Source organism: Aulostomus chinensis, chromosome 11 (genome assembly GCF_037954235.1).
Source record: "Aulostomus chinensis isolate RoL2024-O1b breed Wild chromosome 11, RoL_Achi_v1.0, whole genome shotgun sequence".
In the NCBI taxonomy this organism is placed as follows: domain Eukaryota; kingdom Metazoa; phylum Chordata; class Actinopteri; order Syngnathiformes; family Aulostomidae; genus Aulostomus; species Aulostomus chinensis.
Genome location: NC_141330.1, coordinates 8590047 through 8603711, shown reverse-complemented (window position 1 = coordinate 8603711; position 13665 = coordinate 8590047). Strand labels below are relative to the sequence as shown.

General features: G+C 40.4%; 2 protein-coding genes across 2 annotated transcripts; both read right to left on the bottom strand.

The window, feature by feature from the left end:
- Window positions 1-5036, bottom strand: LOC147253114 (nectin-3-like protein). Its single transcript, XM_086217142.1, has 7 exons — window positions 4603-5036; window positions 4364-4433; window positions 3405-3761; window positions 2237-2339; window positions 976-1001; window positions 828-871; window positions 1-687 (listed from the first exon to the last, which is right to left on the bottom strand). Exons 2-7 carry the CDS (start codon window positions 4422-4424, stop codon window positions 529-531), a joined length of 750 nt encoding a protein of 249 aa, XP_086073268.1. The 5' UTR covers window positions 4425-4433; window positions 4603-5036; the 3' UTR covers window positions 1-528.
- Window positions 5037-6027: 991 nt separating this feature from the next.
- LOC147253113 (cell adhesion molecule CEACAM2-like) lies at window positions 6028-13407 on the bottom strand. The gene is made up of 5 exons (XM_086218743.1): window positions 13398-13407; window positions 7730-8050; window positions 6732-7007; window positions 6342-6590; window positions 6028-6062 (listed from the first exon to the last, which is right to left on the bottom strand). Exons 1-5 carry the CDS (start codon window positions 13405-13407, stop codon window positions 6028-6030), a joined length of 891 nt encoding a protein of 296 aa, XP_086074869.1.
- Between the last annotated feature and the right edge of the window lie 258 nt (window positions 13408-13665).

The window sequence follows — 13665 nt, the reverse complement described above, 5'->3', positions numbered from 1 at the left end:
TGAAAAATTCCATCCATCCCATCCACCCATTGTCTTTGGCTTATTCCTGTTAAGGGTTGCAGGGGGCTGGAGCCTATCCCAGCGGCAACGGGCGAGAGGCAGGGTTCACCCTGGACAGGTCGCCAGTCCATCACAGGGCCAACACATGCAGACAGACAACCATTCACACTCACAGTCACACCTACGGTCAATTTAGAGTATCAATCAGCCTCGTCCTCTCTTGATGTCTTTGGACTGTGGGAGGAAGCCGGAGTACCAGAGAGAACCCACACAGGAACAGGGAGAACATGCAGACTCCACATAGTAAGATCTCGTGCCCGAGCCGGGACTTGAACCCAGAACCTTCTTGCTGTGAGGTGACAGTGCTGACCACTGCACCACCGTGCAGTCTGGCTGAAAAATTAGAGTTTGCAAATTAAATTACAACAATCATAAGTTCAACTTGCACACAGCAGTTTTCAAAGTTGTGTATTTTTGTTTTTGTTTTTTGCTCTCATCATGTGCAAAAATGTGGAACTTCTTCATTATTTAAATCCACATCTCTTCATCACTCTTGGGCTGCTGACGCAAAACTGAGACTTCTGCGTATGTGACATCATCAGCATGTTTGGCATCAGTCTGCTTGTCACTGGATGAAGGATTTACTCCTCTGGATGGCTTGTGCTTGACATCAGCATAGACTATATCCTACAAGCAGATAAGGAGTTGGAGAGATGAAAACTGTCAAGATTTTGTTGTTCCTTTTTTTTAATCTTCATAATCGTTCCGTCACTTTGTTGGTAAAATGTTATCATTTTCAATCGTATCCCATTGTAATAAAAACTCACCAAATCTCCTCCAGAAGATTTACTCACAGACACGTGCACGCCACCTGTATCCGAAAGACAAATGACATTTAGCCAAGGTAACTGAAACCTGAAACCATTTAAAAAAAGATATAAATAAATTGTGTGTGTGTGTGTGTATGTACTGTACCTGGGGGCCTGGTTGAAGAGTTAGATCTGAGTGTAAAGGAATTACACGATTAGTTTTTGTGCTGATGAAATCATTGAGGCTGTAAGTACAACCAAATACACACTAAATAACGTCAATAGTGTGCCATGATGAACTCGCAGTAAGAGTTCACATTTGGGCAACATTTTGGGTACCAATAAAAGCATTTGTATAAGGCCATGAGATCACACCGGAAACCACTGTTTGTTCAAAACAACAACGGCAGCTTCTGATGAAGTTGGTTTACCTGAGGTGCCGCTCTAGAATCAGCTACATAACGACTGAGGAGTGTCTCTCCTTAGTGGAAGAAGAGTGAATAACATCACTTAAGACTTTTCTTGATTGGAAAGATGTTTTTGCTCCTCTACCTCAGAACTTATGATCTGATCTGATTGATAGATGATGAGGGACTGAAATCATATATGGTACATAACACTGAATTCATAAGTGATAAAAGGTCCTCTCTTTCCTAAACAGTTTCTGGTGGTGGTTTGGTGTGCCGATGTACACAATCCACAAGTTTCATCACTGCACCTTTTGAACAACATACTTGCATGTGTGCTGTTTGACAACGGAAGTCATGTAGGTGTTTATTTCCATACAGAGCAGGAGAGTAAGATCCAATCGTGTGGTGTCTGAACACACTCAGCACAGCTGTCAACTTGTGAGCATATCACATCAGGATGTCTCATAGTACCGGCTGTGCACAAGGTCTATTACCTATTTATGCCTAGCAAAACCTTACTTTCGTAAAAAAAACCTCTTCAAACCAGAGGACGTTCTGAAAAACATCCACTAAAACCTTAACGTTTCTCCCTTTGTAGCATAAAGATACGTGACACAAATCTCCTCAAAAAGCTTTGACCTTTGGCTTCCATGTAAAATCTATCCCCTTTGCACTAATGTTCATTCATTTATATAAAAAAAACCACTATAGATGCAATAGACACCCAATACCACATTAATGCTGCATCAATCATTAAAGGTAGAACAACTCCTATGTTATATCAGACATATAGGGTTAAATGTGTCAAAACTGTATGTGAATGATAAAAATCCTCATCCTCATTATCCACCCACCATCAATTCCAGTTTAGTGCAATGCGTTCACTATGCACAACTTAATTATCATGTGAAATTTGCATTAAATGGATGACTGATAGTGGCACAACAGAAATAATTCTGGACATGGGAGTTAATCAGGAGATTTGCACCTCCTGCGCAAGTAACATATCATACGCACCTTCGGAAGAAAAGGAGGTAAGTTATGACTGCCATGATGACTAAGAACAGTAGGACAGCAATCACTATTGCAGCAACCACCCCTGATGACAGCGGCAACTGTTCTAGAAGAAGAGACGCGAGTGTGATTAACGGTGTTCCCCGAGATGTGCAACTGGTTGATGCTGTTTGTAGGATCCCAGTTATCTAATATCAAAACTAGAGTTGCTGTATTTAATAAAGGTGCATGTGTGATTAAATAAAGGCAGCATGGCTTGGAGGTAGAGTGGTCGTTTAGCAAGCGAAGCCTCGGTGGTTCGATCCTCCCTTCCCTTCCCCCAGTGTCCATGTCGACCTGTCCAGGGTGTGCCCTGCCTCTCACCCAATGTCAGCTGGGATAGGCTCCGACCGCCCCCCCCCCCCCATAACCTTTAGCAGCGGTAAGCGGTATAGAAAATAGATGGATGTAATTAAATATTTGTTAGATGTGAGAAACTTGTAAAGTGATATAGCACAGTACTTGTTTTACAGTATTTATTTCTCACTTTCATGAAAAAGCTGAGAAATAAATTCTTAAATGCATTGTGTGTGTTTGCATAGGCGTATTAATGTGTGTGTGCCAGGAATGAATATGCTTCAATGATCCATCCATCCATCCATCTATCCCAGCAGCCTTCAGGCAAGAGGCGGGGTTCACCCTGGACGGGTCACCAGGGCCAACACATATAGACAAACAACCATTCACTCTCACAGCCACACCTATGGTCAATTTAGAGTATCAATCAGCCTCGTCCCCTCTTGATGTCTTTGGACTGTGGGAGGAAGCTGGAGTACCAGAGAGAACCCACACAGGAACAGGGAGAACATGCAGACTCCACACAGAAAGATCCCGTGCCCAAACCGGGACTCAAAACCTTCTTTTTGTGAGGTGGCAGTTCAAACCACTGCACCACCGTGCCGCCTGCTTCAATGATGTTTGGAGAAAAATGGGGTTCACCGACAACTTTATTTCGGGGACTCCAGTATTCAGTACTAATAAATAATGAAAGATAGATTTTACAAAATAACAAAAGCAAGGAATACAAAATCACATTGTAACTTTACCACTAAAAGTCAACAGGATATACTTGGTAACAATCACTGTTATTTTAAATACTGTGAATCTACTGTCAATGTGTGAAAATACTCACTGTGAACAACAAGTTGGGTGGTTGCTTTAAAGCTTCCAGCGGGGAAGGTAGTTACACTGCAGATGTAAAAACCTGCATCCGACAGTTCCACACCTTTAATCGTCAAAGACTTATCTACAATATCCAATCTGTTCCCAAATTTAGGTGACTCAATACTAACTCCAAAAACGTTATTAGAAACAATAATTGGAGCTGGTTCTCCCTCCTTGGTTTCATTGAAAGCCCACTGAGTTTGACTGATGTTGGTTAATTTTTGTCCTTGAATTAACTGACATGGAAGGGTAACGTCATTGCCGAGGACTCCGGTTACTTCTGGTCTGACTTTTACGTGCTGTGCCCGGACTTCCCTGTAAAATGCTGATAATGAGAAAGAGGAAGAAAGACAGGCAGAAGATAAACTTAAACAAGCAGTCATATTAAGCTGATTCTGATATGTTGGTCTCTATAATCTACATTTATATTTTTTAATACTCTAAAATCCTCATTTGTAATAATTTCTTCATTTTTGCAATCATCCTGTTTGTTGCTGCTCTGTGCGTAACAAGGCAATAATACTAAAATATATCTATTGATACATTTCACTGTACATATATTTTTTTCTATATATTTTTACCTCTAAAATGAAAGATGTACATTGTTTTCATGTGGAGAGATTTTGGATTCTATTTGTCAATTTCTCCTTATGCTTCTACTTTTTTAAGCTTCTGCAATGTTTGAATTTCCTCACTGTTGGATTTACGAAATTAATCTTATTTTTTGGAGAATTATTTTTTACATTTCTGACCAGTGAAGCAAATGCAGTTTTTCCACATCACTGCAACTGAAGTGTGGAAAGAAAAAAAAATTCTAAAACGTGACACAAAAATATATCAAAACGGTGTTAAGTTTCTCACCTTGACACATTTGCAGCTTAAATCAGCTTTTAGTAGATCTAACAAAGTTGAAAGTACTTGTCTTACCTGGAAGTAATAAAATGTAAACCGTCCTCAGCATTGCAGGTGATTTGCTGCCACTCGTCATGATGCATTGCTGTAGAAGGAGGACAGAATAAAGGAACATCAAACGCTGTACAGCCGAATGGTGGCAGCTAATTAGGAAGTTGCAACACAATACGTGATTTTCAAAAAAGTAGATGACAACGAGATTCGTATCAAAGAACTTTAAGATCAGGCTTCAAGTCGAAATTGAGGAAACTTACATGTTTAGAACGAGGTACAGTCGTCCACTGGATGCAAGTTCGTCACATGAGAAAAATGCAACATGCAGTGAAGCATCAAGCAAAGAGGAAGAAGCCAACTGTGACCACACGAACGACGATGTTGCTGCACAGCCTGGCTAAAAAACATTTGAGAAAGGTTCTGAAGCCTTCAAGCTAAATGAAACACTGGAGTTTCTCTGCGCAAAGGCCAGTGGTCATAATGAACTTTTGTCTTGACTTTCAAAACAATGTTGTACAGTAGCGATATGAAGAAAAACATCAAGGTCAGTATGATTTCATGATTAACATTGTTATGAAGATATATTAATATTGATTTTTAACCAAAAGACGACTTAAAAAAATCCATTCTCCTCCGCGTTTTGCGGTGACTCCACGAGCAGATCCAATCACGTGAAGTTTCGGAGGAGTTTCCAATAAAAACCTTTCCGTCCCACAAACGGAAACAAAATCGGAACATAAAATTAATTTTAGGTCCTCTGTTTATTCCGTCCTCCTCTCGGTGCGCGTACAGTTTGCACCGGTGCAACAGTGACATCTTATGTTCGAAAGGTGGAAACGTTTGTCCAAAGAAATGCGTTTAAATGCGTTTACTTCTCTGTGTTTGTGTGGGAAGAAAAAAAATCAAAGAAGAGGCCATGAGAAAAATGCTTCAAACTACCGCTCATCTTGTTTGATGGTTAAGCTGTAATCAGACTGAAAGGAGCAGAAAGCAGCACTGACTGAAAACCTTAAACCAGCGAGAGCGTCAAACCTCCTGATGGACGCTTCTTGTCAGAGGTGTGTGATTACGTCCACCAATCAGAATTGTTGGCAAAATCAGCCTCAGGTGCTCCACGGACTAATCAGGTCAAGGATGCAGAGCTTCCCGGTCTAACTCAGCTTGTTCCCTGCATGTAAATGACTGTTCTACAGGCTGGGACAGGAATAGCAACTGAAACAGACATCGCTCTGCATCCTGAATGCCTCCAAGTTCAAACACATCTAATTGATGCAAACCACGTCAGGATGAGTTGAGAGGAAAGAGCAGTTTCCTGTGAAAAGCTCCCACATTTGTGACCATATTTATTTCTCTCATCAGAGACTTATGGGCCTCTGAAAACTAGGTTGGGAAGCACAAGTATTCAACATGTCCATTATGTTTTAAAAGGTAAATCTTCCAAAACAAACACGTTTGATTGAAATCTTTGGGAACCCGTTTCCTACACCTTTGAAAACAGGTGAATATTTAGAGTTATAATCTCAACAATGCAGTGATAAATGTGTACCGTAAACTAATTATGTCAGTGGATTCTTTTACTTCTACAGATTAATTTCCAAAAAATGATTCCCAAGTGTTTTTAATTAACAAGATCTTCACAGTTTCCATGCTGTGGCAGCAAAGTCACATTGAAGCACATTCATACATCAGTCAGGTCCTCGGTCAAGATCTGTTGTTGAATCTGTAAAGAAAAGCACAAAACCATCATCATCAAAAATACGTAAGCAGAGAATATAAATGTGAATGACTGAGCACATTTAGCATAAAAGATTCACTTCACCTCCTATCATTACCCTCAGCTACATTAACCCCCTCAGGCCAGTCACGCTGATCACCACCACTAAAAACGACCAGCAGGGAGCAGCGCACGATGCTTCAGGGTAGAAAGACATGGTGCGTATTAGGTGCTCCATGATTGACAGACTAATGCAGCGATCAGTCCGACATTGTGCAACCTTACCTCTCAGATAAAGAACTGTGGATTTTTCCAGCAGGGTGATGTTGTTTCTGGCAGTGCAGGTGTAGTTCCCTATGCTTTCTTCCTCCAACCTTTCAACGATGTACTGGGAGGTGTTAATGTGGGTCTGGTTGCCATTGAACATCCACCTGAAGGTGGCTGTTGGGACAGAGTCTGCGGTGCACCGCAGCATCACCCTGTGTCCTGGTGGAGCCGCTGCTGGTCCACTGATGGTGACGTTATGTGGTCCATCTGTACAGTGAGGATTAAAGATTAGAGGTAAAGCTCCCCACACTCTCCAAAGAGGGTCACATACATATAATTCACTGCGAGGTGACTCGATGTGAGCTTAATACTGGACCTTCAAAAGGCCCCAACCTAAAGGGGACTCACAGTTGACAGTGAGGGGATGGCTCGCAGTCATGGTGCTGACAGGGTTGCTGACTCGACACTGGTAGGTGCCGTGGTTGGAGCTATGAACAGGTCGAATGAACACCGTTCTGTTGTCCATGGAGAGGCTGACTCTTTCATTAGGATGGAGAGGATGGCCGTCCTTCATCCACACTCTGGTGCTGACGGAGCCAGAGGCATCACATGTGAGGTTGGTGGAGTCTCTGCCTTCAATCAGGACGGCTGCGGGGGTCCGGATGGTCGCTCCTGTTACCAGTGCTGACAACCAGGCAGAAAACATCAAGTGGAAATGTTAAGAAAAGATTGATGATTGGCATCAAAATGTGTGAAAAAAAAACCAATAAATGTGTCTGTCTTCACCTGACTTGGATTAATCTAACCTGACAAACTTCTCCTTCACAAGATTTGAAAAATTAAAAGATACACCACCTTTGACACAGCTGGACAACCAACACCATGTTTATTGAGTAAATAACATTTCTTGCACTCATTTTAATGACATTTTTATTCACACTGCAAAAACTGAAGTCTTGCCAAGTATAGAGTATTCGTCTAATTTCTGTTTAGAAAACATCTCTACACTTTGAGATCAAGTCACTCGCTTGCATGACTTTTTAAGTAAGATTTATGTGTTTGTTTTGTTTTTAAGGCGATATTTTCTCATTTTAAGAAATCTATGGAAAGTTTTACTCGCAAAATTGGCCGATTATTTTTCATTTTTTCAAGAAAAATTGCACACTTCATCTAAAATATCTGCCAATGCTACTGCAAATTCTAACCTCAAAAGTCAAAATGAATGCAAAAACAAAACAAATCCGAGAAAACCTGGCCAAGGTATTTGGAGTAGGTTGACTCAAATATGTCCACCAGGAGTGACTGGCAATTGTTTTAGATATATTTTTTAAAAAGCTTTCTCCTCATCAAATGACAGAGAAGTTTTATAAAATACTTTTAAAAGCTCACTAGGACGCTGAACCCACCATAAACATTAAGTGAGGTGCGTCCCTGTTTCTGCAGCCCTGCGTCTGGTATGATGGTGACAGTGTACTCCCCACTGTCCTCCAGCACTAGGTTCCTGAGCTCCAGCGCCCCAGTCGCTCGGTCCAAGGAGATCCTGTTGGCGTGTCCAGGCTCAGTGACATTGACACTGGTGGAGGTGATAATGTTCACACCTTTAAAGCTCCAGTTGATGGAGAGGAAGGGCCTCTCAGGAGGTCTGACTGTGGTGGTGAATTTGACAGCACCTGCCACAGCTCCACTCAGAGGTCCTTGAGGTAAGATGCCCTCGCCAACACACGTACCTAAGTACCATGGAAGAAGAATGTGGCTCCAGTATATGGTTTCAATGTTCCGCAACCAACAAAATCAACGTATAAAATGCAGCTGGTCACTCAGGTGAGAGTGATGTTCTTTCTAGAGTATCAATACCTGATAGAACAAGTAGCAGCACAGCAGTCTGGAGCATCTCCCCGTCCCTGGATATCAACAGCATTTCCCCTCCAAAGTAGAAAACACAGAGTCACAAGTACTCCTGCACTTTTATCATCCCACACAGACCTGACTCCAGCCCCCCCAAGGACCCCACCCAACCCCTGCAGTAATGAAAACCACTAACAGTGTTTACGATGCCACTGTGTATACAGCAGAAAGCCTTTGGGTATCGATGTTCAGTCAGGAGTTTCACAGGTTCAGCTTGATGGAGTCTGTGTGCTTCATTTTGTCAAAGCGTCCTTTGATCATGTAGATGGTGGTCTGTTGAGTTCGGGGAATCGTCTGTTTTTAATGCTAATTTTGCTTTAAATCTTAGCAATAAATGTTGGATAATTAACAGTCTAAGATTGTGATCTTGGTCATAAAGATTTTTTTTTAAAGATATTCCTACAGAATTATTTCACGTGAGACAATATTCCACCGCTTACTTCATTTATAAAACATCTTTTATGCTTTGCGTTCATCATAAACACAAATCCCTGTTTAATTAAAACAGAAAATGTTCAAGAGGGCAGCAGTTACACAGTCAAAAATCATGCATAAGTCATGATGGCCAATGGCCAGCATGACGTTATACATGGTCATTTACCTTGTCATAAATAAATCATACATTTGTCAACATTCTCTCAGTTCATACTTATATTTAGATCAAATCAATCAATCAATCAATCAATCAATCAATCAGTCAAGCTTGTATTCTTCTGTTTGTGCATCTTTTTTTTTTTTTTTAAATCTATTCTCTTATTTAACCTTTACTGTACTGAGGAATAGGTTAGAAGAGTTTCAACAGCCTGGCAAGAGAAAAAAATGAAACTTTTTTGCACACTGACATACTTTTCCATTCCATCCAACCTCAGCGGTTCCTTAAACATTCATATTTTTCCGTGTGCAAAGCAATATTTTCACACACATCTTTAGTGTCTGTTTAATTTCATCCCCCGTAGGCAAATCTGAGACAGTTTTGTCCACCTGTGCAGCAATGAGCTCTTAATTTTGAGCTGCATGTTGTAAAAAGATGTTTATTTGTGGTGGATTAGGTCAAACTCACGCAAAGAAAACAAGCGGCTTCCTTTCACGATGTCACTGGTCTCTTTGATAAACCCTTTCATGCAGTGGATTCATTTTAAAGAATTGTATTGCTTTAATGAAGCCACATTTGCTCATTGCTCACATGAAGGCCTTTAGGATATCACCTTGAAGGTGACCTCTGTTCCCGGTTCTGTTTATTGACAGGCTTGTGTTGATTTGAACGTATATATACATGTAGGCTCTGTATACGTGGAGCAGTCACGGCGGCGGAGGGGTTGGGCAGGGTTTTACGAGCTCTTAGGTGAGTGCTTTTGGGAAGTCGTGTTTGACAAGCAGCAGTCAGCTGTCGCATTCCTTGAATAGGAGGAAGATCAAAGCAATGCGGGCGACGCATCAACATCCACAGGTAGACTTCCCTATAAATAAACACATAATTCATACAGCATCATTCGCATTGTGAGCGTCAGATCAAGTCAAATTTAGTTCCCTAGCACATCTAACACCCAAACTGACTGAGGTTCTTCACAGATATACGTAGAGATTATATGAATAGCACCCGGGATTATTCATCCTACAAAATACAACGAAACCAAGAAAATACCCAGGCAAGAAAAACAAAAATCCCTTAATAAAAAAGGATATATAACAACTGTTAAAAAAGATAATTCAATTAGCGTGGATATTTAGGAATGTTTGTAAGTAGAGCTAAAATCCATTTTACAAATATTAAATTAATTTCTCTCACGTCCCTCTGATTTAATTATTGTTCTTGTTTTTGTTTGTTTGTATTAATTGTTGCTTTTGATAGTTTTTTCTTCAACTGATTGTAGAAGCCTGTGACTTCTTCATCTCTCTTTAAGCATCCTATATTTTCATCAGCTAAACTTCTTATACCTTTAATGTGCGCGCAAATACAGAAAAAAGAATCGATGAACTCAGCAAAGCTAAGGTACAGTCAAACATATCTGTTGTGAATAAGCCATTTTGAATGAATAAACCCACAATCCGATAAGCCTTTCTTGAAGTCAAACGGCCGAGACAATGAGGTATTGACTCCACTGTATGTCACATGCGTCTATAATTCCTGAAATGTGAATGTACAGAACGGGAGGTGAAATCTCAGTCAGGGATGCGTCACCAGCAGACATCACCTGCTCCATACATGTAGTCACTCAGTAACGATGTTCTTTCGTAAATGTTCTCTCACAGTGTAAATACAGGGATGTTCAACCTCTGTCGTGTCGCTGGGAGTGATCGAGAGAACGCGTCCCTCAGTGACGGTGCAGGGGTCCTCGGTGTTTGTGACTTTTCCATTTGAAGTCATGTTGAGTCGCAGGTTTGCAGCTCAACATTTTGCACAGTCACAATATTTATATTTGACCTCGCCTACACCCATCGTCATCGATTTTTGCCTCTTTATGTGTAAGTGGAATCATTTCTATTAAAGTAAATCACTCCTTGAGTAAGACAAGTTTCAAATGTCCCCAGGTACCTTACAGAGAGGAATATTCTGACAGAGCTGTTGTTTGTTTTAGTTTTACCACACACATCGGTTTCAGTGGCCAAACCACTGTCAGCTTCCCTTTCGGTACAAAGCTAAAACAATAGGGTTCCACATTTCGTCTGTCTGTGAATTTAAATGTTGAAAGTTCAACGTGTGGGAGCGTCAGCAGATTACCACACAAAAGATGAGGAAGACCCACTCCGCCTCTGATTGGCTGGTGCTCAGTGCCTTGTTCAGGTACAGCATGTTGAGTGGGATCCAATCAGAAAACAGTATGAGAGGGGCTCGCGCAAAGTGTGGGTGAGGGAAAAAAACTCAAAACCTGGATGGGGGATACTGAAGAGGTCTTACTTTATTTCTGCGTCCCACCTGATGCGGGGACACGTGGATCCCAGCTGTCAGTTTTGCAAGGAGACTCAGGATGTTGTATGTTTGCCGCACAATGAATTCTTGAAAAATCTGTAGGTTCGATGAAAGATGAATGTTCTTTGTCCTCGACCTCATCTGCTCCGCTGTTGCTGATGATTTAATTGTGTGAGAATAATGGCACGATAATAACAATAAAGTTGATATGATCTCACCAAACAACAGGTCAGAGGAACGACTACAGCTGCAACAATCCACGGCACCTGTACCCGTCCGGCTTTAGAATTTGTTGCCGTCAGTCATAAATAACAGGCAAAGTCCTTTTATTTTTATATTGCAGGTGTCATGAGATATTCATCATGGACTTTAATTATGAACAAAGTAACATTTCTCAATAGGACTTACTAATAATAATTAACAGGAGCGTTGGCGTGATGATCTGGAGACTCTCTCTTGCTCTCTTTTTAAAATAAAAAAGAAATCTGTCACGATGAATCATTTAATAAGAAGTAGGTACAGTGTTAGAATGAACAATTTATATAAATCTATCTTTCCTTTCACTTGTTATTCAATCAAATAGCGTGCATGCTGCTTTGCTTCAGTAGGATTTGATGAAAGAGTGACAATTATCACTCCATTTTTGCACCATTTCTTGTGTGGTTTTCCCCAGAGAGATTGTTGATGAATTCAGTGTCCTATCCTCTGACACATACATATTCAAACATGCTTTATTTAAACTGAATCCTTCTCGCATGATTAACATTGTCAGATTGTTTGCCAGTTCTGTTTATGGGGATCATCAAGTGTGTTATATTGAATTATGAATGAGATTGATTTTTTTTTTTCTGTAGGTAGAGAGAGAAATGCATACAACGAAGGCTAACTTTGTAGTAAAAAAAATAGAAGTGGTAAATAAAGATGAATCATTCCTTCAATAACGGAGCACATCTATCTGTTCTCACTTGCGATTGTTTTATGCACTTTAAAGATAAGAGCAGTTGAATAACATCCAATGAAATAAATATTCTATGATGCACTTTGGTAATTTGGCATTGATATTTAGGACGCTAGTTATCTCGTGTCGTGTGAAACAGTCTCATTATTTGTCATCCGGCGGTCCATCCATGAATCAATTATAAATGATCCAGAACAATCTGACAACAAGCTATTTCACGATGCCATTCCCAGGAAGCGCTGCTCACCAAATGAGTTAAAGGTCAGGTTTTAATGGCTTGAACGGAAAAAAAAAAAAGTCGTCGTCAATTAAAAATGGTTAACCTAGTTAGCTTAGATGTTCCAGCAGAACCGTGTCATTTATTAATATTGGGAAAGCAGATCCATCAGTCGTCTCTGTTGTTTCCAGATCTTATGACCCAGTATCAGGCCTCCATAGTGGAATTTTCCCCCGGGATGGTGGTGTGCCTCCTTTTATGACTGACATCTACACAATTGTGATCGCCAGATGATGACAGGTCAACAAAACCTGCAAATACAATTTTACAGTATTTAAGTAGATATTTCAAGTAAATCTGTACTTTAAATCTCTCACATTCTACTTTGACTCCCTGTATTTCAACACAGTTATCAATGCCGTTTTGTTCTTACACTTTAAACTTGAGGGTTGTTTTTTTTTATGCACGTAACAAGAGAAACAGATGGGAGTTTTCTTGAAAGGGACAGTAAATAACTGTTAGTGTAAAAAAAATAACACACACACACACACACACACATTAAACTTTACAGTTTGGGGTCCATTTAGGAGCTTGCACTTTTATTTGAGTAAATAGGTTGAATAAGTACACAAGTGTGACACAAGTATTTGTATTTTAACATGAGTAATTAATTGTGTAATTGTACCGCCTCTGCTGTCCCACCGTAGTGTCTGTGATGACCCTCTGACTCTTGACCGTGATTGACCATAACCACAAGTTTTGCTTTTGCTGTGTTTCTTTGCATGATTTTTTTTCTGGATGGGGGTTTATTGTGCAAGTTACCAACCCTCTTGTTCATTTACTGAATGTTGAATCAAAGGTACAGCAGAAATAGGCGGTAATTGTGAAAAACAGTAATTTGATGCACGCTGTGTGAAAGAGGCTCTGAGTAACCAATGGTCACACTTGACAGGGTTATACTAATACATTAACCACAAATATCTTGTAAAATAACATCATACTCATTATATAAATATAGAGCAATCACTTTAAAAAAATATTGCACATCTTTTGAATTATACTTATATGAGTTTTTAACTCACGTACCGTCAGACATGATCACAACAAAGTACTGCGACAACAAACCTCCCACTGGGACCATAAAGACAGAATATTAATCAAAACTGGGTTACATAAAACCTGCAATGTTACAATGCATCTCAAATCAAACTCAGCACAGTAAACTGTAATCTGAATTAGGCAGAATACGGCTGGAGCGAGCAAGTAAACAATCACTCTGAGGCCTGTTTTCTAGGATGTTCAAGAGGACTTCTCCTGTGTGCGTCTTCATTTCACCTGTGGGCCGGTTTATCAG

Excerpts from the sequence above, each read along its gene's own strand:
- LOC147253114 (XM_086217142.1), bottom strand. The coding sequence starts at position 4,424 with ATGACGAGTGGCAGCAAATCACCTGCAATGCTGAGGACGGTTTACATT. Across the intron at positions 3,762-4,363 it reads TTACATTTTATTACTTCCAG|CATTTTACAGGGAAGTCCGG; the intron begins GTAAGACAAGTA and ends TCTCATTATCAG. Across the intron at positions 1,002-2,236 it reads TACCTCCTTTTCTTCCGAAG|ATCTAACTCTTCAACCAGGC; the intron begins GTGCGTATGATA and ends CTTTACACTCAG.
- LOC147253113 (XM_086218743.1), bottom strand. Across the intron at positions 7,008-7,729 it reads CACCTCACTTAATGTTTATG|CACTGGTAACAGGAGCGACC; the intron begins GTGGGTTCAGCG and ends CCTGGTTGTCAG. Across the intron at positions 6,063-6,341 it reads CACAGTTCTTTATCTGAGAG|ATTCAACAACAGATCTTGAC; the intron begins GTAAGGTTGCAC and ends TTTTCTTTACAG.